This window comes from Chaetura pelagica, unplaced genomic scaffold (assembly GCF_000747805.2).
Source record: "Chaetura pelagica isolate M959 unplaced genomic scaffold, ChaPel_1.0 scaffold104, whole genome shotgun sequence".
Taxonomy (NCBI): domain Eukaryota; kingdom Metazoa; phylum Chordata; class Aves; order Apodiformes; family Apodidae; genus Chaetura; species Chaetura pelagica.
The window spans coordinates 8,838,269-8,864,073 of record NW_009953786.1 but is presented as its reverse complement, the minus strand read 5'-3'; the positions used below and the strand labels follow the sequence as shown (position 1 = coordinate 8,864,073).

At 39.9% G+C, this 25,805-nt stretch overlaps 1 protein-coding gene across 1 annotated transcript in view; it reads right to left on the bottom strand.

Annotated features, from left to right (window-relative positions):
- HIVEP1 (human immunodeficiency virus type I enhancer binding protein 1) overlaps positions 1-25,059 on the bottom strand; it is a 32,327-nt gene extending 7,268 nt beyond the window's left edge. The window contains exons 1-5 of the mRNA XM_010000987.1: positions 24,954-25,059; positions 17,933-23,883; positions 11,425-11,558; positions 10,263-10,438; positions 8,121-8,225 (exon numbers count right to left, since the gene is read on the bottom strand). Coding sequence (XP_009999289.1) covers positions 8,121-8,225; positions 10,263-10,438; positions 11,425-11,558; positions 17,933-23,883; positions 24,954-25,059 — 6,472 coding nt within the window. The remainder of the gene's footprint in view (positions 1-8,120; positions 8,226-10,262; positions 10,439-11,424; positions 11,559-17,932; positions 23,884-24,953) is intronic.
- Positions 25,060-25,805: the final 746 nt, after the last annotated feature.

Below are 25,805 nucleotides of genomic sequence, written 5' to 3'. Positions count from 1 at the left end.
AAATCTACACAGCAGCTTACCACTGAAATAAATTATTCTGAAAAAAAATCAGACCCTGAACATAATTTGAATGTATTATCAATGCTTTAGGCTGTTATATTACCAGAGCCAAAATAAGCATTTTGAACTTCAGGTAAAAAGAAATGGGTTTAATTGAGCTATCGCTCAATAACTTACCCACTTACAGGGGTGAAGTTATGGTTTCAAATGAGCAGTGCAATTAGGAACAAGACTAACAGCTTCTTTGAAAAAATCCCTCTGTAATGACTTTGCCCCTCTTAGCCTGCACAGTAATTTGTACAATAACTAAATATGGAAACGATAGATTTTTTACATTTACTACAGCAGGCATGAAAATGAAATGTAATTAGAAACACCCCAAATCCTCCAGGTCACTGGAATGATGCTACAAAAATATTTTTTAGAATTTTAAATGGTATTCATTTCTACAGACAAAGATGTTCTAAAAAGAAAATACATTTGAGTGGAAAAATCAATCCAGTAAAGTCCATTAAAATTATGGCAAGTAGGATTATTAAAAATATTATTAACAGAATCACATGGACTTAAGCAACTTTTTTTTAATATTATATACTTCTGTAATTTCTTCACACAGCATTTCTTCATCACTGCTAAAATGTTAGAACCTCTACATAGGTTTGATTTCTGAATGGAAAGAACTTCTCTCAGTGGCTCTGTAACAGATCTCAAAGACTTCTTCATGCGTTACAACTAAAGGGGGACCAGTGCATTTCCTGCAACTCTTTATATAATGCATGGGACACTGCAAAATCTTAGGTTTCAGCCCGGACTCCTTCTTAATTTTAGTGTACTTACCAACATCATGTAACTATTCTCTGTGAAATCCTACTGTGTGTTGTTTTTTTTTTTCCTCCCTCTCTCCACACAAATCACATTTGGTATGAAAGCTGATGTCAGTCACGAATTACTGTCTCCACTGGCAAGAGAAACTACCTGAAGTGATTAGACTGACTTTCACATTTTTAAAGCAAGGAAAACATAAGCTCAAACAATGCCCTGATTTATAATAAGAAACTGTCTTTTTTTTTTTTCAAATCAACATTTAAAAATGCTACATGATTTACTAACAAATGCTGCTTATGTAGAAATTTTCTGCGTAGGTCTCACCTTTCTAGAATAAAACCATGAAAAGGGAAGTGAGAAACGTGTGGGGGACACAGATTCCTTACATGCAGGACTGTGTGGGATATCATTTCCCTCTATTGTTTCCCTGTTTACCTCCACCCTTTGTGAGTTTGCCAGCTTCTATTTAAGTGTGGTTACCTGGAGCCAGAGCCTGCAGTGTAGGCGAAGTGACAGCGATGAATGTGGTTCCCTTACTCCCACACCACTTTGAAACATCAGGTGGAAAAAAGAAAAAAACAACCAACACATTCCTGACTTGCTTGGTCTGGCAATGCACAGAGGAACTCTCTGCTCGGGCATTTATACCTGTGTGCATGTTTGCTGAAACAGGAGGTGCCCGAGCTTTTGTAATTAGGGCTCCCGTTAGGCATCGTCGTAAATCAGCGCAGTTGTGAGAGGACCCGATGCTGGAGTTTTAAGCAGTGGAAGACCCAGGCAGGTTATGGGTCTTCTCCAAATGAGGCATCAAGTTGAGGCTGTGACCACTCCTTGTGGTGAAAGACTCATTTCCAAGCACTGTCTTGTTAACCAAGTAGCATTGGCCCCGATCCATTTTAGTAATGGTAGGCTGCCTACTGAAGTTCCCTTGCAGCTTTAATTGGGGAAAAAATAATTCTTCACTTCCTATCTTGAACTGTGCACAATTACAACCATCTGCTTATATAGCTGATATATATAACTAGAACTGACTCAATTACCAAGAGGAACTAAATGACTTCTGTATTTAACTTTGTATGAGGTTGTAAAGCAGTGTGGGATATTTTAGAATGAAGGATGTGTCATGAATTTAAAGGCCACTAGCATATGGGGAAATGGCTTTTGGCATGAAAGTTCACAGGTTTTTTGTAGGTTTTTTTTACAAAAAAGAACACAGAAAAAAAAGTTTCACACTATTAAGTGAAGGCTGTTCTGCTTTATGAAAGCTACTTCTCTTTCCAATTTGTAACTCTCCCCATTTTAACAGAAAGGCTGCTCAAAACTGCCTCAATGTTTGGTAAAGACTGTTTTTGGAAAAGGAGGGCATGTCTCTCATCCTTTGTCAACTGCTGCAATCTTTTTTTAAACCCTCAGCAAGACTTTGTCTTCTTCCTGGACTTCACAGGAGAACATGGAACTTTTGGCTACAGACATGAACTCTGTAAAAATCAGAAACAGCCTCCAAGTGTTAGGTGCTGCACCTGGGTAGGGGCAGTCCTCATTATCAGTCCAGCCTGGGGGATGATGTGATAGAGAACAGCCCTGTGGAAAGGGATGAGGAAGTACTAGTGGACAAAAACATTGGACATGAACACACAATGTGCTCCCACAGTCCAGAAGGCCAATTGCATCCTGGGCTGCACCAAAAGAAGATGAAGAGAGGTGATTCTCCCCCTCTGCTCTGGTGAGACCTCACCTGGAGTACTGTGTGCAGCTCTGGAGCCCAAGGAGGGGATGAAGGAGGACATGGAGCACCTCTCCTACAAAGAGAGAGCACCTCTCTTACGAAGACAGACTGGGAAAGCTGGGGTTGTTCAGCCTTGAGAAGACTGTGGGGAGACCTTATAGTGGCCTTCCAATATCTGAAGGGGACCTACAGGAAAGCTGGGGAGGGACTTTTTAAAAGGACATGTAGCAATAGGATGAGAGGCAATGGTTTTAAACTACAGCAGGGTAGATTCAGATTGCATATTAGAAGGAATTTCTTTGCTATGAGGGTGGTGAAACACTGGAACAGGTTATTTGGAGAAGTAATGGAGGCCCCATCCCTAGGGACATTCAAGTTTAGGCTTGACGGGGCACGGAGCAACCTGATCTAGTTAAAAAGGTCCCTGTGCACACAGAGGGGGCTGGACTAGATGGCCTTTAAGGTCTCTACCAGCCTCACACATTCTATGATTCTACAAAATAAAGGTATAATAGAAACTTGGACACAACTTTTGATAGGGGATTTTGCTTGCATGCCAGCTATAATTGTATTTAATAAAATTAAGGCTTTCACCCTACGTATTGAAGTTTATATGAATCATACACTAAATCTTAGTCCTTCATTTATTTTGTTGTCAATCCTCAGCTAGTTAGTCAGCTCTATTGTGTTGGAGGTATTGATGAGCTCGATGGCTAAGGCTCTGTTATACTGACATTTTACCCCAAAGCAGGCAAAGAAAAAGCTTCAAGTTCTTTAGCACAATAGCTGGACTTATCAGCATCCTAATATGTCCATTAGTAAAGTGCCTGGGGCTGATAAGTCCATGAGCTGCTTTTTCCACTTGTGATGCTATGAATTAAGTAACTGAAATAGGTCTGTCTGTATACTTTAAAGTTCTTTATTCTAAAAGGTTTTTTTTCCTACAGGAATCCTTATTGAACATGGTTTTAACAATGGTTATCTACTTCTTGTCATACTGCAAAGTACCAAAAGAAGGGTTCTTCAGAATCTCAATTTACCGCTTTTAATTGTGATATTATCACCAATTAGTCCAGCACATGACCTGATTTATCAGGGTCCTCCTACAGACCTAGCAATTTCTCCACCACATCCAGTGACCAAGTTCAACAGCTTGTAACTTCATCATATTTGCTTACAAGTGAATCATATTTAGGTAGGTTTTAACATAAAGAGCAAAATGTTAATTTTCATTCTTTTATTGGCAAGAAGACAAAGACCTGAAAATAGAAGCCCAGGCTGCTGAAGTTTTACATGTTCCTAAGGAAACAGTTAGATAGGTAACTATTAGCTCTATTTATACAGACTAAAGACATATCTTACTAAGTATCTGTTAGTCTGTTCACTATTCCCATCTAAATTTAAGTTTACCTAATTTATTTAGCACCTGAGTGCAAAATTCAAATTCAAAGCAGTGTTTATCACCTGAAGTTGTGGAAGCATCTTCAGTTATTTTTTCGTATGTCATCATATTATCATAAACTTGACAGTAGTCAAGTCAGAAATGCACTCCCTGTTGCTTCTCTAAGCATGTTGGTAGGCTTCACTTGACTGCTTTTAGTCTTGCTTCAGCTACTGCCCACTGCTCATCATCATCAAACAGGACTCACAGTGACATCTACTGGGTTAAATTCAGACTGGTAATAGCCAGTGCTCCTCGGAATAGAGAAGAAAAAAATGTGGGCTTTTGACTTTCATTCCTGAGTGTATGAAACACAACAATATAAAACTAATAAAAAAACCAAGAGTAACCTCTGTTTATCTTTAAAGATATTATTTACACCTAAGGCTTCCTGGGTAATCTGTACATTGTAAATCACCCCTAGTGTTAGGTACTATATTCCTAGGCTGTAAGTGAAGGACTCCAGCACACTTACTGTACATCTAGTTGAAGATTAGACACTGATATTAAAACCCATCATATTTCACATAGGTGATACAGAACCAGCCTTCCATTCTATTTACAAAAGGGAGATATTGCAAGGATTTTAATTTATTTTCAATCCTTAAATGCAGGTGCAGTGAAAACACAGACTGAGACAGGATTAAGCTAATGAGGAGCTATGGAAACTCACTTAATATCTACTATACGTAATATATAGCTATTTATCTTAGAACCATTGTATCTTTAGAAAGGTTTATTTCATACTGCAGAAAAGGAAAGGTTTTTTATATGTGTATATATATATATAAAATACATATCTGAAACTTACAATTAGGTATTTTCACAGTTGAAGTAATTAATAATTTGGGATAAAATTTCTCCTCAGAGACCATTTAAATAAGTTCTGCCCATCTACTGATTTAATTATTAAACAACTTTCTCATGCAAGTTTACTCAAGCACACCATACCATTCACACATTAGCTTACATATGAAATATTACAGGTTTAAAGTTCATAACTGTTTTAATTTGAAGACAAATTATTGTTGTTTGTAAGACTGCATAGCAAAATGTTGGGTCAACATGGCTGAAGAGGCTATCCCCCAGTTGCAGTCTGTCACACTAAACAGTTCACCTCGTCTGACAATTTAATTCAGATACTAACATTCCTTACATTGTAACCCTGTATTTTGGTGACAAGAACATTCTACAGAGCAGAAGATGAAAGATAAATGGGTGAGGGAATGGTTTTGAATACAAAAAGCCAAGCCAGAAAGTATTTACTAATACCCAAATGATGACAAGTCCAAACACAAAGAATGCTATGTTAAAAGCTCTCATCACATACAGCTAGGGAGCATCTCTTTTTTTCCTTAGATGCTACAGCACAACAAAATTTCAGCTGCTCAGATTACTGAAGAAACAGGCTCTAGCGTGTGCCTGTGTGTGCCTGTGATCAGGACTGTGTACAATTTTGCACTCCTTATTCAATCTGCATGTACTATTCATCTGTACTGCTATCAGGTCACAGCTGACTTGTCCTATGAATTGAAAAAAAAAAATTATATATTTGAATAATTGTGATTGCCTGTGTGCTTAAAAAGACATGAAAATAGAACCAGCAAAATCTTCAGTAAATAAAAAGTTGGTGGGTTTCTTAAATTTCTGGCTAATTCTCTAACTCGAAGTCTGATGAAAGACATACAGCTTAGTGATTTCAAGCAAAGGTGCAGATGTTTTTCATGCCCTAAGAATAATGAGTATTCCAAGTGTTCGAACAGCAAATTAGACTGAGACAGACAAGACATTTTTTGGGTCAGGAAACAGGCCAATCTCCCACAGCCTATGGCAAGAAGAAATGAATTTTTTTAGTTCATAATTATTTCTTATCAGATTTTAGGCACCTTGCTCTTTAATTCTCACATTGCCTTCCAATTGAGGAAGGAGATAGGACTGGGACAGACCACTGGCTCCAAGAGAGATACCATTTTTAACACGTCATTTTGAAAGCACCAAAATGATACATGACACAAACCTGCCACCACCACACACCAGAGGGAGGGGTGCAAGGGTCAAAGACAGAATGCCATTTTTAAAGTGTACATTTACTCACTGATAATTGTAAATGCACTGTGTTCTGCAGCAACTGGTTTGGCACGTGCTGCGTTTATCACCAGCTTAATTAGCCTGCTCCTTGGATGGGACTTTTGTGCTGAGCTTTGTGATGCACTGCTGGTTTTTCTATGGGTACCTGAGCCAGATCGTTTAGAGAAAACAAGAATTTTACCACCAAGTTGTTCTTTTGTTTTGGGGTTCTTAGATAAAGGAAGAAGTGTTACCTGCTCTATTTTTAAAAAAACCCCACCAAACCAAACCCAATCCACAACAAAACAAACACTGCAGTCTTAAAATTACATTTCTGCCAGGATTTAATGAATTACATGGCAAATCCCATTGAACATTTTGTCTTTCTTGTTTTCCAAAATAGAGTATTTAGTTTGTTAAGTAATTACTGTGCTGAAACAAATAGTGCATTTCAGGCAATATGTCATTGTTTATACAATGGTTATAAACACCTGTACAGGATATGTAAAAAGAGAGAGCCTCTATCTCTCAATTAAATAGTCTTAGAGCCAAAAAAAAAAAGCTATCTTTCAACAAACATATGAAATGGCTTACTTCTACAGGGTGTTACTGATAATTCTGTTAACGTGTGAAACATTTCCCATTACATCCACAGATGTTTTAATGTCTGCAATTGGGAATATCCATTCACCAATCAAGCACGTTTTCCGTCCCTAGTAAACAGAAACACCTATTCAGCTCTCATTTACAAAACTAAATAAAATGTTGAAAGCTACAGAACATTGCTTAAAAAAGCTGTGATGATTTTTCTGTCCTGTGAAGGCTGAAAATGTTAATGAAAACTGTCCCTCTGTGAGAAAAGGACACATTTTAAATTGCTGTTTGTCTTCTGCATTACTTGTTTGGTACTTCAGTTGCAAAGGGGATATGTTTCTTATTTAAAAAAAAGGGAATGCCAAAAAAGAGAAAATGCAGGTTTCTTTGTACCTAGTACATTATTGAATCATCCCAGCTGAGTCACATTCCCAGTATTATTTAGAATTAGATTCAAACTGATGCTGCTGGCGGTTGTCATATGGGAGCAAGTGCATTCATCTTTCTTGCCCTTTACTGTTTAAATAAAGATCCCCACTGCTTGCTTTTCTCAAAACCTCATCCGCAATCTAATAAACTATACCACTGAATGAAGAAAAATACTAGGCAAGGCAACAGGATTCATCTCCCTGCTGAGAAAGGGGGGGAAGGAGAAAATGCCACCACTGCACTGAGAGATGCTGAGACTGGACACACCCTAATCCACAATCCTGTTCTCCATCTCACTGTGGCTGATGCAGCCACATCTTTCTTATGCTGAGCAAAAAAAACATGTGTGAACCCAGTTTGGCCCTCTTTGACTGTCCTCAACCTGCTCTCCTCTTCAGCAGAGCCAGGAAGTGCAAAATTCCAATTATTAGCAAAGACATTCATTTTGGTAACACTCATCACTGATGGAGAAGTTTAACAGGTCAAGATGAATAATGTTCGTAATTTCTAAACGATTTCTGTCTGCTGATTTAAGCCCAATTATTTGTGAAGGAGGACAGAACTCTACACTGGAAGATGATTAGCTTCCTTGCAAAGCACTCAGCAACATATTTGTGATTCAGGTGGCATAGATTAGTGATACAATTTTTATGAAAAGTGCACCTCAAAACCTCGACAATTTAATGCACTACCTTACCAGAAATACTACTTTTCACTATACTTTTTCTAAGCAAACAGCTGTTTTTCTGGTATTTTCAGTCTTGTCATATTTATTTGTGAAATTGGTAAACTTAAAATGCATAACACTTTGTGAGGAATTCAGTGGCATTTTATCTTTAGTCTAATTGTTATAATTTCTTTTAGGGGAAGTTTTTCCAGTATTTTTTACTTCCTTGGACTAGCTTCTAAGATTTTTATCTCTCTATCTTTTCCCTGTACAGAGGCTTAATTAAAAGCTTTGGAAAAGAAAGGGTAAGAAAATGAGATGACAAAATAAATAGAAAAATGCAGTAAAGAAATAAGATTTGAATTTCTTACCAAATTCTTCTTCTCCATCCTGGTCATCTATTAAGCCTACTGAGACTCCCAAATCCATGCACTTCTTACTGTGTGCCTTTGACTTCATATGTTTTGTTAAATTTCCTTAAGAAAAAATGAAACAAAATAAGTGTTCTGTGACTATACAAATATACACTCAACATGTTTATATTTTATTCTGCTACATTTATAACCACTTGTATAATCTGACTTCTCACTTGACAGAGCCTTGCTCCCCAGTGCAAGCTGTCAAGGGCTGCAGCAGATTTACCAACCTGAATGCTACTAGCACTCTGGCTACATTTCATTAAGTTCTTTATAGAGATAAAATAAAACAGGATGAAAATCCTAGATGATGATGTATTTTGCATTGGTGCAAAAGACCTGTCATGTTTCTATAGCAAAGTATAAAAAAGGTTGATTCAGTCTTCAAAGTCATGTTGACAGAAAACTACTATGTGAAAATACAATTCATATCTTGCAGTTCTTTTAGTATTTGATGGATTCTGTTTTTAGTGTAATCATTTTCACTGCCAACCTAAACAAACAAATTAATTTTATTCAAAATCAGAGTAGGAACATACTTGATCTGAATCTCAAAAGTGAATGTCTAACTGCTGAGAGAGGCCCCATGGGCTGCTCTCCCCTTCTCCTTTGAAAAGAAAAATGGCAAATATCATCAAGAAAAGGTTAAGAGTAGATCAAAGATCTGTAAATGATGCTGTTTGTGAAATGTGTATTACTACAAGTAACTGCTCACTTTAAACTTAAGCTTCCTGTTGTCCTCAAAAATACAGTTTCTTTGAGGTATATCAGTGAGAGAAATTACAGTGGATGATATAGTGATTCTTCCCTGGTTATGGAACACTTTATTCCTGCTTTGAAATGAAGGTAGTAATTCAGCCCAAATTTTGAAACTGTTGTTATGAAGCTGTGTGACTATATTGACTCACAAATAGCAAGTTTCCCTGCTTTACATACTGCATGAAGTTACTGGCTACACTTTTCTCTCATGAAGGGTGGTTTACTAAACATCAAGCACCCAACTGCGTGACTGACTCTGCCAGTGGTAATGGCAACAGCCCCACATAGCAACTAGAGAAGAGGAAGCAAATACAAGTATTTGCTACAACTGAAACCAGAGAGAATTTTAAATGGGTAGAATTTAATTACTTAAGCTTGGCCAGCACGCCTGCTCTGCAAAAACCATTGTCAGAATTTATTGGGTTCACACTCTGGCATTTCATCTCAAAAGCAGCAAGATGACCCAGTGTGTCAGGATGCAGTTATAGGTATTGACACACCTAAAGACTATCCACCCCACTTTCTACAGCACTGCATTATTTCTTGGAAGTCTTCCACCCAGCTGCTGAACAGTCTCAAATCCACTAAAAATACAAATGTTTCTGAAGTTACTGCTGGGGAGGATTATTGCTAAATGATGTTCAAAGCCAAGAAAAATTTTACTGCTTAGGATTTTTTTGCTGAAAGTATTTTGGCTGTGAACTTCTCCTGTCTGTTTCACTTATTTTGAATCCTGGATGTAGCACTGTTTAATATACTGCCTGCTTAAACCAAGATGCATTTAAGTATCTAGCGTAAACAGGCTTTTAATGCAGAGGTCCATCTCTGGGTCTTAGGAGGTCCAAGTAGAAAGTGAACCTTGTCTTTCAAGAGTATAAAAAACATTTTATATAGTAATTTAATAAAGGCTGATTTCTTTCCCAGAGCAATCAGCTGAGTACAAAACATGGCAATGTCATACCTCCAAAAGATCACTGCTGGGGACTTAAAATTCTGCATTCCCATCCCTACTTTGGACAAGCAGCTAACAAGCTCACTCATCTCTATCTAACTTTCATCATACTCCCCTATGATTTCCTTTTCCACTCCAACATCTCTCCTACTCTGGCATGCCACACAGTTCACTCATATTTATAGGTGATGATCTGAATAAACATACAGAAGACAAAGGAAAAGAAGGAAGTCCAAAATGACAAATACTTGAAGTATTAGACAATAAAACTCCACAGATAGAAAACTTCTTTAACTTACGAATAGACAAATATGAGAAGAAAAGCATAATACTTTAAAGTAGAAATAAAAAAAAGGGAAAAAATGTACACTGAAAAGTACTCCTACCTTTAGTTTTGAAGGAGAAGTTGCAGTAATTGCAGTGGTAAGGACGGACATCTGTATGTGTGCGAATGTGCTTCTTCAGCATGCTGGGTTTCTTGCAACGTATCCCACATTCTTCACAGATATACTTCCCTCTCCCTCTCCCCCGAACATACACATAGTCTTCATTTGACTTGTACCTAGTAACAGTACCAAAAGAGCATGGCAATTAGTTGTAATGAGAAAGTTTTAAAAATTTCCCAGCAATGTGCTCTGAACTCAGCCTACTGGGACTGTCTCTAGATGGAAAAAGTCATTCAGATTCAATTACATCCCTCATTTCTCCAGCTTAAGGATGCCAAAGGATGTGCCTAAATTTTGTGACCTGGTCCCTGCAGTGTTTGGATCTGAGCAGAGACACGTAGCAATGTTTTAACTGGGCAGCTCATAGTAGTTTAAATGGTGGCCTAGACCAGATTCAAACTGGGAACAAGTAAATGAAAAGGCCTAGAGCCCACTGCCAATTATAAGAATAATAAAATATGCACCACTTGTGCTCTAAATTTTTAGAAGTGTCACTGGCACTTTTCTACCATGAAAATGTAGTTTATAAGATGTATATGGCACAGTATTGTGGCTAAAGCAACTGTTACTTGTATCAGACAACTGATTTAAAGTCTTGCAGTGCAGGGACAAAGGCTCTCAGTAAATATTTCCATGGCATTTTTCAAATCAGGAGCTCTCCAGCCTGTGCACGGGTTGCCAAACTGTACCGCAGTCTGATGCTTAGCCCCTGGACGATATCCTCTCCAGCTACAGTTACACAACCTTATTGCAGAGCAGGTATTATTTACCATGTAAGAGAAACAGAAGAAAAGAATTCAAACCTATGGCTCTATCTAGCTGCCTTTACTGCCGATTAATGTTTGTCCTTTGGAAAAAAAAAAATATAAAAATGAATCACACTGCCCACCGTTCTTTATTTCATTACCCCCCTCGTAACTCGTGGCTCCATGCTTCTGATGACTTCCCATTTTTCTTGGAAACATAAACCAACATCCACAGACCACAGTATGGGAACTGTTATTTAAAATAAATCAAACAGGAGGCAACATCTCTGCAAAGTCTAGAATTCAGGAAAAATTATCTTTGCAATGATATCTGATATACAAAGTACAATACTTGCCCTCCATCGAATATTTTAACCCTTCTTGGTTCAGTTTTGACAAAGGAATTTTCTTTATCATGTTCAGTGCTTGATTCAGAGTTCTCCTTATTGCTGAATTCAGTTGCAGCCATTTTTTTTCTATTTAATGCTCGCTGAAAGAAAATGAGATACACATCATTAAAATTAGGCTATTTTGTATGCCATTCAAACCTGTAAATTGTTAATAAAAGCATCATAAAAGCTGCAGTTTTAATAACTGATTTTTTTAAAAAAATGTAAAAGATACATGAAAGAAAAAATGTATTTTGCTTAACTACTGCTCTCTTATGCACTGAGTACTTTTAGAATGGTAAATCTATATAGAGATGATGGTACTATAGAGAACCAGGAAGGTTTTGATTCTGCAGCAGGAGATGCCTCTTTCTTCTTCTGGGAAGGTGAAGGTGATGGTTTTTAGCTCACAGATAGATTTCTGCAGGGAAAAGATCCTGACACTCAAACCCAATTGCTTCCTGAACAGGCACAGCTTCACTTCTCTACCCTTGACATGGCAACCAGGACCATACAGATGGGGCTCTGCAGCTGCGTGATCCGCTGCCCCCAACAATGTGACAAAAAGGGGGAAACTTCAGTGTACAACCAGTTGTCTGTGCTTTTTTCCCCAGGGCTCCAGTCCTGATGTTTCAAGTAGCACATCCCCAGCTCTCTCTGCCCAGTGTCTACCACAGCAGGGCACAGGCAGGAGGGAAAGGCTTCCCTGAGAGCTCTCCTTCCCACAGTTGCAGGTCCTGGATATCACCCACTGACCCACCACCCAGCAGCTCCTCATGGCTGGCAGGAGCTGCTTTTCCACAGCACAGCAAAGAGGGGAAGGGTGGGAAAGAGGGGACTATCAGGGGAAGAAACTAACAGGTAACATTTCTGATTGCTAGTATTTAAATATATATATATATATGCCTGTTTTGGTGTGGAAATTGACTGTTCCAAATTTGGTGAGGTTATTAACAGGGGCTTCCGAGACCCTTCCAAAGCAGGACTCCACACTTAATTCCCACTGCTAGACTAAATTACAAGAAAAAGCATGCCAGCTGTCCAGCAGAACAAAAATACATTTCTACTTTTCCTTTGTTTATTAATTAAGAAACTTTTTTTTTTTTTTTAAAGGAGGATGAGTTCCCCCAACATTTGCCAATTAAAATCTATTCCTTCCAAGTCTAGGATATTTATAAAATGGGCAACAATGAAGGAATGATCCAATTAGCCAGAAATGATTATTGCTGTATTTATAAACTGTTCTACCCACGTAGCTGGCACACTTAATCACATTGCTCATATTGATAAGTGAATAAAATGATGACAGAGAGAAAAAAATAAAATCTGGCCTTATGTTTTCTACTCATTATAAAATTTAATGCTGTACACTTGTGAATTCTTGGCAAGAAGAATGACTTCACTTATTGACTTAAAATGACTGATGAATTACACTAGTCATTACATATATTGAAGGGTGACATCATCCTGGCACCAGGTCCTTGCCCACAGTCCTTCATGCAGTCTCAGCCACCACCTTTACTTCCCACCTGATAAGGAATGTGGCAGATGAGGGATTAACAGAGGTCGACAGAAAAGCAACCTCCTGTTCAATTCAAAGCCCTAGGAATCTGCACAGACTGCAAGTATTACTCCAACCCATATGCCTTGATGCAGCCTTCTGATTGATTTGGGCTGGGTTTTCAAGTATCTGAGCAGTTCTACCAAAGCATACATGACAACTCTGCCTGTGTGTAGGAAGAAAGAAATTTCACCCTGCATGTTTTAACAGCATTCATACGAGGTGAAAGGAGATGCTGTTCTAGCTGAGAAATATCAGAAGTGGGGCCTGCTCCAGTAATTGCAACTATCCACTACCTCGCACATTAATTGCTTTTGTTTCCACTTCAAACAAGGAGTTGCAAGGTGACATCTGTAATTTAACAAGAAAGTAGCAGTGGAAAATACAGAATACACACAATAAAGCAAATAGTACATAAAAACTCCTAGTAGATGGAATACTGCAGTCTTTAAGTGCCTTATCTTTTCAGTCCTAAATACTAAGTATTCTTTCCAGATTTAATTTTCAAGAATGAAGACAAAGTGAAAAGAAAGATTCCAGAAGTATTTGGCACACATATTTATCCCAAGTGTGGTGAAATAGCATTATAATAAATTGTATATTCACAAAAGCACCTACAGTACAAAAAATTAACACAAGGCCAAATACCTCTGGATTTTAGCAGCTGTTTCAGTGTCTTAAACATGCAAAATGCTGGTATCACAGAAATGCTCTAATAGAAACAATGGGTTTCTGTTGCAGAAATCTACAGAACTGGTCACTGACAACAACAAAAAAGCAGTCTTGAGTTTTTCTGAAAAATTTCAAATGGATGCTGAAGATGACTTGGGTCGTCTGTGCATTTTAAAGGGCAGCCAGTCTCCAGGAAGCATGGGTTTGTTGTGTTCCTCACCTAAAATAATCCCCCCAAATCCCACACATACCGATGGAAAGGGTAGAAAAATGGCATAACTGTAAAATGTTCCTCTCCACGATTACTTATGCCTTCCACTTCTAACAGTCTTCTCTTTCTTCTCCCATAGAGACAAGGACCATGATTCATTTCTACTTTACTCATTTTGCTCCAATTTAACTCCACTGTCTTCAATTACCGGCATAAAACTGGAAACAACCCTGCTCTTAGGGCTGCCCAGAGACCAGAGTTCAATAGATACTTTTGGTACTTTACAACATCCCTTGGAAAAAAAACATGCTCACAGCCTAAATCATCAAAGTTGTAAATTTCCAATTAGAATATTCATTAAACATTTCTCCCACTGGCATAAGGCCACTTGAGGAAAATATTTTTAATATCTTTAAACTTTTACTAGTTTACACATAAAAATATTCTGCATTTAACTACTTTCCAGTGGTGATCTGGACTGCTGTGGCACATCATCCAAGAAAGGAAAGCATTCCAGTTAGGAGAAACTTTCCATTCTTCAGCCTATTCTTGCCTGAAAATCTTCACCCTGGAATACTGCACACATTACTGATTCTCACACATTACAGCACACAGTCCTGATTAGCTTCAGAGCATGGAGCCAAGATCAATGTGGGGGCTTGAGAAAGGGCTCCTGATACAGCACCAATGACTTCAAGTGAGGAAAACTGGTGAAAAATAATACTAACTAGAAAAATGAAATAAAAAGAGCAGGGAGGGAAAAACACGCCTTTTCCATGCAGGTAGAGCTCTTGTTGCATTTTAAAGTGCTGTACTTGTTCCAGGAGCTTCTTTCACAATAACATCTTGTGGTTTGTTCTCTGAGTCACTGGAACGTGGCAACTTCACCTATTGCCTCTGAGCAGCGAATTGTGGAGAGCAAACAAAGTCCTGGGGTTCCTTATTGTTTGCAGTTTGTTCACACGTCTCTTCATTTCCCGTGGCATCTATTGTTGAAAGAATTGCCTTTTTTGTGACAACGATTAGTAGGAGTTATGCTGCAGCATATAAGTCATGTAAACACAACTCAGCTCCGGGGGCAAACCCAGGAAGAGTTCAGGAAGTCGCTTTATCTTGGTGAGAAGATGAGCAGTTAAAAGTCCCATGAGCAGAATATGCCAAATAAAGGGCTACAACTTTGAGAGAGGAGGTGAGGCATAACAGTGCTGCATTTTTGTTATTATTTATAAATTTGATTACAGTAGCACTTACAAGCTCTCTGTCAGGTCAGGGTTAAAACGTGCAAACCACTTGAGCAAACAAAACCCCCAGAGACTTGCAATCTGACCTGTGGTTCCTGAAAGAACTTAGGACCCCACCAAGCTTTTAAGCAGGGAATCAATCACATTTTTTTGATAATTATTGGCTAATCTGTTTGTTGGCTTCGTAGTTGTTTTTACAATGGAATAATTATTCCCAAAAAACCCTCCAACATTCTCCATCCTCAGAACCAGATAAAGGGTAGGAGAATTACTGGGTATGAACTGAACGAGGACTTGCAGTTTTTGCTTTCTTTATACAAGGCTTCTGTGAGAAAGTTTCCACGTTGCTTACCAGGTCTAACTGGAGACTGGTAATACAGAGGTATATTGCAATATCACCAGCATCATCCTGGAAAGCAGCTGAAATCCCACTGCCTGAGTCATTAAAAGGGAAAGCAGACCAACTCTGGAGGTATTAGATCCTATCAGGTCTCTGAAATTTGTAATTTCTGCTGTCTTATACCTTGCCTGTACAATCTGAGATACCAGTTAAACTTTAATTGGTGCTTTCTCGCTGCCCTTTCTTCCCTCACAATGGCTCTGAATAAAACCTACAAATGAGTCCCAGTCAGAGCTTAGGAACTCTTTATTTTCACCATGCTCATGTGCTTCATTCAAAACATCAGCAAGAAAGACTGACGGAAGATTATTAACTGTAGTTCTTTTGTGGCAGGAGCACTGTAAATGTACCTGACAGCTGCCTATTAAAGAATTTCAGAACTCCTGGAGTGTTTAAAAGGGTGCTGTCAACATATTTCTTCAAAATACTATTATCCGTTATTTATATACTAAACAGAACTTGTTTATTGACAAAATTTGTTCTTCAAGAGGCATGCAGCAGCTTTGTTATGAGAGAATTTCTTCTGATACACTGTTCTTTAAAAAATAAAACAAGCATGACTCAATAACAGAACTGGTGTGAGACTTGCCTTAGAATCACTCAACTATATACAATAAAAAAGCTAAATCTTCAAATATTTGCTTCTTTTTTAAAATGTAGCACTGCTTAAGGTGCAACATCTCATGAAGAGTATGAGGGAGCAGCCTGAAAAAGGTAATACAAGTTTAAACAAAGGCTGCTCGCTATTATGGAAGCAAAGATTCAATTCAGTTTCAGCACTAACCCAAAGCTCGCAGCCTGTATGTATTTTCTGCACAAAACATTACAGACTGAGTTTTCACCTCTCAATATAAAAATCAGTCTCCCACTGATTTTAGTAGGACCAGGTTTAACCTCTCTTTAGGCCTCATGGGTTTCAGCGGATCTTCTTGACTGCCCCTGTAATTCTGAAACTATTCCTCTTACACAGAGTTTCTCATCCTCCTGCTTTTTTTTCCCCACTAACCACTTTGTATCTAGCAAAACGTTTCACAAACACAGAAACATCCCAGGTGACCTCTGACAGCAACAGTATCTGTCACTCAGCATCCACAGAAATACCCATCTTTCCCCAAGGCTGTGCTATGCCTCCTCTAGAGCAACTGCAGGCCCTACAGATCCCAATCACAGGCCTTGATGCCTGGAAGGATTTGCTGATGGCAGACTGCAGGGTTAAAACAAATTATGGCTGTGTTTAAGCTCCACAGAAAAATGTTTCTATGTCCTAGACAGCTGAAGGACTCTGGAGAAAGGGAGGTCCATGGCTAATGCCCCGTTTTTGCTAGCTCCAAAGAGAAGTTTGGCATCAAACACACAAGGTACAAGAGCTAAGAGGAAAGAAGAGTGTGAAACTGTGCTGTACACCAAAGCTGTCTTCGGAAAGCTTTACAACTTCACTACATGGGACAGTAAAACTAGTACTGGATCCACTGAATAGGCATGGCTATCTCTTGTCACACTACATAGGGTACAGAGCCACGTTTACCCATTCACGGAGGCGGTTCAGGTCCTAAGGAAAGCCAAAGACATCGCAAACCTGCACAGCTTCGGTCCTGTATGTAACAAAACTGTTAGCAAGTGACATCCTGATCACACGTGTCCCCCGCCACAGCTCAGGAAAGACCAAGTGCCTTCTTGGCTCTGCCACATCTGACTCTGGAACGATGCAGTGTTTTACCTGGGTCATAAACACTGCCCGGACGTTATTGCCCTGTGCAAGATTTCCTGTCATCTTTGGAGCAATATCGCTGCAAGAAGTTGTCGGTGTTTTTACGGCAGCCGTGGTTTTGTGTTAAATGTTGCTATTTTTGTCATTATTTCACACCACCAATTAGCCTAGGTGGGAGAAAGGGAAACACTACACTGCTCTTCTCACAGTTAGATGATCAGCAATGGTGAAAAATATTTTCATGGCATATCCATGGACACCTGTTCCAGCCGAGCCCTCTTTTATAAGAGAAAATACCAGCTGACTTTTAAGGCAAAACACACAGTTATGATATTAAATTAACCTCTTTTAAGTTAAACGTGTTCAACAAATATTTATGTCAGAACAATTTTTCTTCTACCCTTTGCATTTATAAAATAGCCAAAAGCATTCCTGCCACATTGAATACAGATCTAAATCCGGGCACTAATTTCCATGAAAAGTGATAAATCCTTATGAATAGGTTTCTTAATGGAATTACTTAAGATCTTCTTAGCAGTTTGATCCAGCAGAACTAAAATCAGTAAACACATAGATGCTACATGTTAGGCATATTACCTTCTCTAAAATAAAAAAAACAAACAAGATTTCCAAAGCAAATCCTCCGTAAATGATTAGTATACATTAAGCATAGCTGAAGTACCTTGGTTAAGCTGTTCTTCCACTTGCTTGAATAGACCAAGACATCAGATCTGGGATGAGTAGTTCTTGCTTGAGTGTACAAAGGTTTTTCAACTTTTTGTTTTGAGTTGAGGAGGGAGAGAGCTACCTTTGTCGACAAACCAAGTGGATTTGGATTGTTGGGACTAATGGCCCAGGTAGAATAGGCTGAGATTTTCTGATCTTTTTGCAGCAGATGCAACGGTTTTCTCTTCAGGAGGTAACACCAGGTAAAACTTGTTGAGGTCTTGAGGCTTGGAAATGACAACCTCTGCATTTCTCCTGTGTTCATTGCAGCCACGGTAGTTACAGGCTTTGCTTGGCCCTGGGTATTGATTTGCTTGTTCTCATTACTGCTACTTGGGGACCTTCTTTCTTGACTGCTACTTACAGCCTTGAAGAGAGAACTCTGATTATTTGCTGGAGACAATTCAGATGGTTTTCTAACTACAAATGCTGGTGATGCTGAAGACTTACAGTCTTCAGATTCTGGTGACCCCAGGGTTTCTGAAACCCCCGTGTCAGAGGAGTGACAGTCAGGCAACAGGAGGTCTGAAGTATCAGCTTTGCTGCTTTTTTCGTGCTGTGCAACACCCTCAGGATCTAAGAGGTGATTTTCAAGAGGCTCTGTGGTGCAAACCTGTCTTACCAAAACTGGTTTCTTCTGCTTACTGGAAGGGTCATTAGATCTAACGTTCAGTGCATGCAGTGCTCTAGCATCTGTCATGCAAGCAGCTCCACTCTCATCTTTAACACGTTTTTGCTGTTTCTCCATGGCAATATCTAAACTGTTGGCTGGGGAAAGCATTCTTTTACTTGAAGCTGTAGCTTCTTGCTGAGGGAAGAGTCCGCTAACTGGCACTTTTTGAATAATATTCAAAGAGCTTGATAAAGGTGAATTTCTGGTTCCACTTTCTGGTAGCAAATTTTCAAATTCAAATGAATTTGGCAAAGTCCTCTGATGATCTTTGTGAGATTTTGGCAGCTGAGTTTTGCCTTCAAGCGTTGGCACTGGTGCAACGGCTGTTTTGCAAACAGATTGATTTACCTGATCCTGGGTCACTAAAATGTGAGGCAAGGGTGTAACTGTTGCAAAGCCATAGGAGGGCATACTGCTGTGAATACGGACAGGAACCACGAAAGGAGGAATCTGATGTATTTGACTGCTGCAGTTATTAGGGACAATTTGCTTTAGAGGACGCACGGAATATGGATTAGACACGTCAGACAGTTTAGTCTGCATTTCAAAGGAGGATGCATTCTGGTCCACCCCAACTTGACCTGGAACCGTCTGAGTTGATAAAGTATTTTTTAGCAATTTAGAAGAGTATGGCTGACCTATATGTAATGTTTTAACTTGAAGTTGATACTTTGGAGCAAAACAATCCTTTTTTTCATCGGGATGACAAGGAAGCGCATATATGCCCACTTGTTCCCCCTGGGCTGATGTTTTAGTAGACGTCTGGGAAGGCTGATGCATCGAGGATGGCTGCCCCTCATTGTTCAACACATGATCTAGAGGCTGCTGCACTGAAGACAGGCTAACAGGGTTACAACTCTGAGTTGTTGGGTGAGGCTTGGAGTGAGCCTGTGAATGCTGAGTACTTGGAGGAAACTCTGCTGAAGATTTCCCAGAGGTCTGCAGCTTCTGCAATGGCACTGCGGGTACATCTGCAGCATGACCTGTCTGAAACGAGGCAGTCGATTTAACTTGAGGCTGATGACTTTCGGGAGCAATATTTAAAGATATCTGTCTTACAAATGGCCCCCTCCTCCTTTCCAGCAGAGGCACATGTCCAGTAACTCCATTTGTGGACGACACTTTTGGAGCAGCTAGCTCTACAAGCGAGGCAGGTTTTGAAGGAGACATGCTTCCACAGTCAAAAGACTTACTCCTGTAGTCCATAACCTCCATTGAAGGCTGCGTGCAGCTGATTTGCTCCGAGGCAGCACGTCTCATTTCCCTGTAATGAGGGCCAGGCACAGCCAGCGCGTGTGAGCCAGCGGGAATCATGAGGAATTCTGACGACTTACTGATAGGCTCTGCTTTGGGAGGGTTCTCAGCCTTCAAAGGTTCATCTTTGTCAAGTGAGGCTGAGAAACTGGAGGCATGAGACAAACTACTCTCCCGACTTAGGCTTCTGGAAAGCGTGGAGTCCACGCTCGATTCAGCAGACGAATGCTCCATTTCAGCCAAGCGAATTCTTTTCTTCTTCGGTGGAAGCTTTTCTGTTGGCAATTTTGACAGTGTTTCACTGCGCTGTGGCCAATTAAACCTTTCTGTCTTTTCCTGATCGCTGCATTGGTTTTCTTGGTCCCTGTCTGGTTCTTCTGTGACCAGTATTTCAGGAACTTGGATGTTAGGCTGGCGAACAAGTCTGGATGGCTGAAGTGGTGTGCTCCTCTCATTGAAAACTATTTGGCTTCCCTGAACTTCCCCTCTAGGTGCTTCTGAGGACAGGGGTGGGTGATGCTGGGGAGTATTCAGACGGGAGTGTCTATCCTCTTGGATTACAACTGTATTCAAAGAGCGGTGCTTTGTAACCTTGTTGGGCTCTTGAGAAGAAACTGGTGATACTCTTTCAAACGACTCTGATTTCTCAAATGAGCTATTTCTGCTCAGCGAGTTGGTGTGCTGTATTACTGAAATGCCAGTCCCCTGTCTTTTCAACTCTGCCTTTTCTTGCACAGCTGAACTTGCCTGCTTTTCCGTGAGTGGAGCCACCTTTGGCTCAGTAGTCTGATCCGTGCCTCGAGCCACAAGCTGAATTTGGGAACTCTGAAGTAGAAGGTTGTTTGGCTGTTGTGATCCTACCACTGTTGTCGTGCTGTGTTTTGAGAGACTGGAAGAATTTGCTGGCTTGTTTTGACCTTCTGCATTCTTTGATGGTATGCTCGTATCATTTTGCTGTGGGTCATCATCATCACCAACACTTTTCATTTTCCTTCTTTTCCTTATCTGGGGTGTCTGCTCCCAGACGCCAGTTGAAGTAGTTACTCTGTAGTGTAGAATTTGAGGCTGTGTACTATTTGGAACAGTTTTATGTTCAGGCTCTCGAATTGCTGCTTTAGTTTTAGGTCCGTGCAACTCTGAACAATAGAATTTCTTGTGGTTTTCAAAATTTTCCAGTTTTCTATACCTGTTTCTGCAGGTTTCACACTCGAACATTGTTCCTCGCACCTGAGGGGACTTCTTTGTTTTTTCTAAAGTTGACCCCTGTGCCAGGGACTTACTCCTTTGCAATAAAGATTCATTTGATAAATTACACCCTAGATAACTTTCTTCTACAGATCGCACCGGTCCAAGAACTTGGCTTTCACCAGTAGAAGAATCTTCTATTGCTGCCTGTCTAACAAGGGGCCGAGGATGTCCGCCTTGGTTCAGCGGAGTAGCAGGTCCTGATACAAAAACATCGTCATATAAAGAGCCAATTTTATCATCAAATGACTGACTTCCTCGAAGGGGATGAGGAGGAGGTATTACATTTGGAGGTACTGCTGAGTAACTGGTAGTAGGCATGGAATTACTTCGTGTTATAGGTAAACAGTCAAGGGATGGTACAGAAAGAAGAAAAACTTGCTTTGATTTCTCAGTGGGTGTGAAAGGAGACTTTGGTATATCAGAGCTGGAGCTAGTTCTTCTTCCCATGGGCTTTAAATCAAACTGGAAAGAATCCTTAAATATGTAGGATTTTGGTGAATCTATGCTTCCTCTTCTTGAAAGAGATGTTCTTCTTGGTTTCACGCTATCCAACTGTTTGTCATCCACAACAGCTTCATTATCAGAAATTAACTTTGAGATACGCTCCTCAAGGGTTTTTGTTGCCATGGGAGGTCTCATTTGGCCAGAGAGAATCAGATTTTTTTCAGCACAAACAGTCTGTACCACTGATGCTACCACACCACTTGCTCGAGGCACAGAGGGCAGGTTTTTATTTGGATCTTTCTCAGAGGTCAACAGTCCTCTTACAAAAGGAGCTGGTGGGCTCATTGTTTGATCGGCACTTTCAGAACGAGAGAAGTAACCAGAATCAGTACTACCCAAACTTCTAGGGCTCAAAAGGCATTTTCCTTGCTGATCTTGGGAACCATCAGTTGCCTGTTGTCTCTGGAGCTGGGCATGGACCGCTCCTACTGCAGATCCCAGCTGTTCCTCTAAGAGGCCCATTTCTACTTTCTGATGTTGCTTTATGTCATTCTCCTTGAATGAGGATGTATGTGTTGAATTTGACTGAAGAGTTGTCACTTTAATATCCCCTTTTCTCTGTGTTGCAGCAAGTTCAGGTGCTGGTTCTGTTACTTTTGGGCTATCGGCCCTTAATGGAGAAACATTTACAGGATGAACTACAACTTTTGGTAAAGCTGCCCTTACTTGAGGTTCTGTATCGTGTAATGAAGAGTCACCTGGTACACAGTCTGGGTTGCTTAATGGAATAGGGCTTCCTTTCCGTAACGTTTCTGCACTCGAAATGACTTTCACTATTTGTGCAGGTTCCAGCTCTTGATCATCTTGCCTTTCATCCGCAGTGCCTTCATCTTCACTTTCACCGCTTTCTTCCACATCTGAATGAATGCTAAGTGCTTTGTCAGAGTCACTGGATAAGAAGAGGCCACCTGAATCTGGCTGTAGGACAAGTCCAAGTTTGATAGCATGTGCATGAGATTTTTTGTGCTTGTACAGATTGCTTTTGGTTTTAAATGAAAACCCACATGTCACACAAGGATACGGCCGCTCTCCCGTATGGGATCGGATGTGCTTCTGGAGAACGCTGGGCTTGGCACAGGCCCGGTTGCAATACTCACAGACATATTTCCCTAGCTTCTTAGGCTTCTGGTCTTTCAAGAGGTTACAGATTTGTTCCACACCATGATTTACAACCGATGCGATCTGGGCTGAATTGTACATGGGACCTATAGACAAGTGTGTCGAACTTGACGTGCTAATTGACAAAGGTGAAGAGGAACTAGCTACTAACTGGTTTTGAGGAAAAACCTGAGTTACAGTGGAAGATGAGGTGTGAACCACAGACGAAGTTACTGCTATGCTGTAAATCTGCTGGAGCTTGGGGTTTTCTTGACTCTGCTGTGGCACTAGCGACCTAGTGAAACTTGGACACATAACAACCTGATGATTTTGTTGACTGGTTTTAGTAATAAGGTCTTGTGAATGAGAAACTAGTTGGCCTTGTGTTTGTCCAGTCTTGGCTGTTGCTGCTACATGCACATTGTTTGACGTACACGGGTAATAGTGAGGTCCAGCTGCAAACTCATGCTGTGACAAAGCAGAGTGGTTTTGGACGCTCACTGTGTTGGATGTGAGACTAGAAGAGGTGCTTACAGTTTTATTTGGTCTCAGTTTCTCTATCTGCATCCCATAGGGGGGGCACTCTTGTGCTAAGGTGTTCAGTTCAGGCTCCATAGCTTTTAATAAGACATCGAATGCAGTACGTGTACATGGGGATGATGTACTGCGATCAACAACATTAATACATTCATTACTGTCAGTCTTTGTTTTGCTTGATGAGGAGTTTGAGAGAGACTTCTTCCCTGGTGAGTTCAGTTGGTTTGCATCAGTATCCTCCACTGCCTGTTTACCCAAATCTAAGGACTGATGCACCAACGAAAGCTTTGTCTGCACTGATGTCTCAGATTTGGTTGTTTCAACGCTTATCTCACTACTAAGCAATCTCCCATTTTGTTTGGTACATTGATTTCCATTTTGCACAGGTAGGTGATCCTGTGCTGTGGCATGTTCAGAGGCATCCAGAAGAGCTTTTAGGGGTGAAGGGTCTACATTTTGCTTAATCTTGGCTTCAGCGGGGCTTCTTAAAGGCGATTTTGGTATTTTTTTTAGATGGTTTTCAGTCACAATCTTTTTTCTTTTCACACCCTTAACCGTATCTTGGGTTCCTCTAGTACCAGCATCGGTGATTTCTGTTAAAACACAAAGAGAATAAAAAAGAATATTAGAACTGAATAAAGCCATATCTTTTTATTTATACCATTTTTTCATCTTGACGTTTCAACAGTAAGCCCTGGGGCAACAGGACTGTCTATTTCTCCAGCCTTCAATATTTTTTTAAACAGTAAATATATCTTAGCGAAGATGTATTTTGTTTTCATCTACAAAGAGCAATGCTTTCTAACTGATGCTGTAAGACATTACAAAAGTAATTCACTATAGGAAAAGCTTCAAAGGAAATGTAAGAAAAGAAAAGCTACTGAAAGAATATTTTAGCATTTATAGCAACCTTTTTTTCAGATAAAATAGAAAAGAAACCTCTCTCTTGCACTTGTTTAAAAATTCCAATCATTATAGCAGGAAAATGAAGAACCAAGACACAAATCCGTTTTCATGTCATGTTTGTCACTTTTTCCATCTATATGTTGCAGTAGTCAAGGAATGAAGACAGATTCCTCATGGTTATATTTGTAAGTACATTTCTCATGGAAATGGCACAAGCACCCACACCATCTGTCCAACACTGTTTTGCAGAGCTCCAATTACTGAACTTCAATAGCATTACAGATGAGCAACTACTGTGGATTAATAAAATCAGTCACACTTAAATGATTTTCTATTTGTGCATCACGAAACCAAATAAACTGATGTTTAATTACTTCATTACTAGCTACACCAGTTGCCAACTTTAAGCAGGTATGCACATGGAGTTTCAGAGGTGTGGAGAAGAGCAAATGAATTGGAACACTTCAGCAGTATAATTCTGTAGCATGTACTTCTAGTTGTACAGAGTCCAATTTCCTCAACAACAAAAAAATACTACAGATTGAATCTCAGTGTTGATACTTCCAAATTTATTTATTTATTTATTTTTAATAGATACCCAACATTGCACACCTTTGTTTAACTCAACAGTGTGATATTTAATCTGTTAGTTAATATTTTTTTTTTTTACTTCTTTCCTAACAGCTGCTTAGCTACCATCACTGGTAGGGCAGAAGAAGCCAAATATGAAATGGATGCAAATCCTTTTTTCCTTTACCTTTTACAACGTACAAATTAGGCCGATTGTCAATATCTATAGCAAAGGAAGAATCTGATGTGACTAGAGGGCTGATGCCTCTGAAAAGGTTCAGCTGCATACACATTTTGGGAAGCAGTACTGTGCAACTCCATGTAGCCTGCTTACCTGCACAGAGTTACTCCTGAACAGAGGCTTATGTGCACTTCTGTGTACAGAAACACCTTAGGGCAACGTACAAAAGCACCAAATTCTCACAGCAAACTTCACAAAAGGCTCCTTCACACAGAGGAGAAAGTTCAGACTTCCCTGTACCCATCAACCCTACGGCCCTCTCTGAGTGGCACGAAGACTATCCTCTTGCAGGAACACCAGCTGGCCTCCACAGGGCAGTGGGAGGAAAGCCAATGCATAGTGTGCATCCGACAAGGGATACTGCAGCTGATGAATCCAGTGTGAAATTCCTGCTCCACGTAAAGGAAATCCAGGCTATGCGTGAAGCTTGTCTAGCAGAAGAGAATGCAGAGAGGCCAGCAGGAAAAAAAAGGCAAAAAGATGTTATGTTTTCGTTGTGTGAGAGCATAACCCAGCTGGGATGTGTGCTAATGCCAGACACTTGGAAGTTCAAAAGCCATTTCCAACTTGATGCCAACTTAATGTACACACATTCATTTACAGTGAATGGATATTCAGGAGATTTCCTTGCAAACTGAAAGATTAAAGACTACACACCACATATAATGTATTGCAATTGTAGAAGTCCTGCAGAACCTGACCTACTCCTCTCATAACCCAACCAGAGGAAATTTAACAGTGAAGACTAAGAGACTGTGTGATCACATGCTGCAGTCCCATAAAAGATAATCCCTCAGC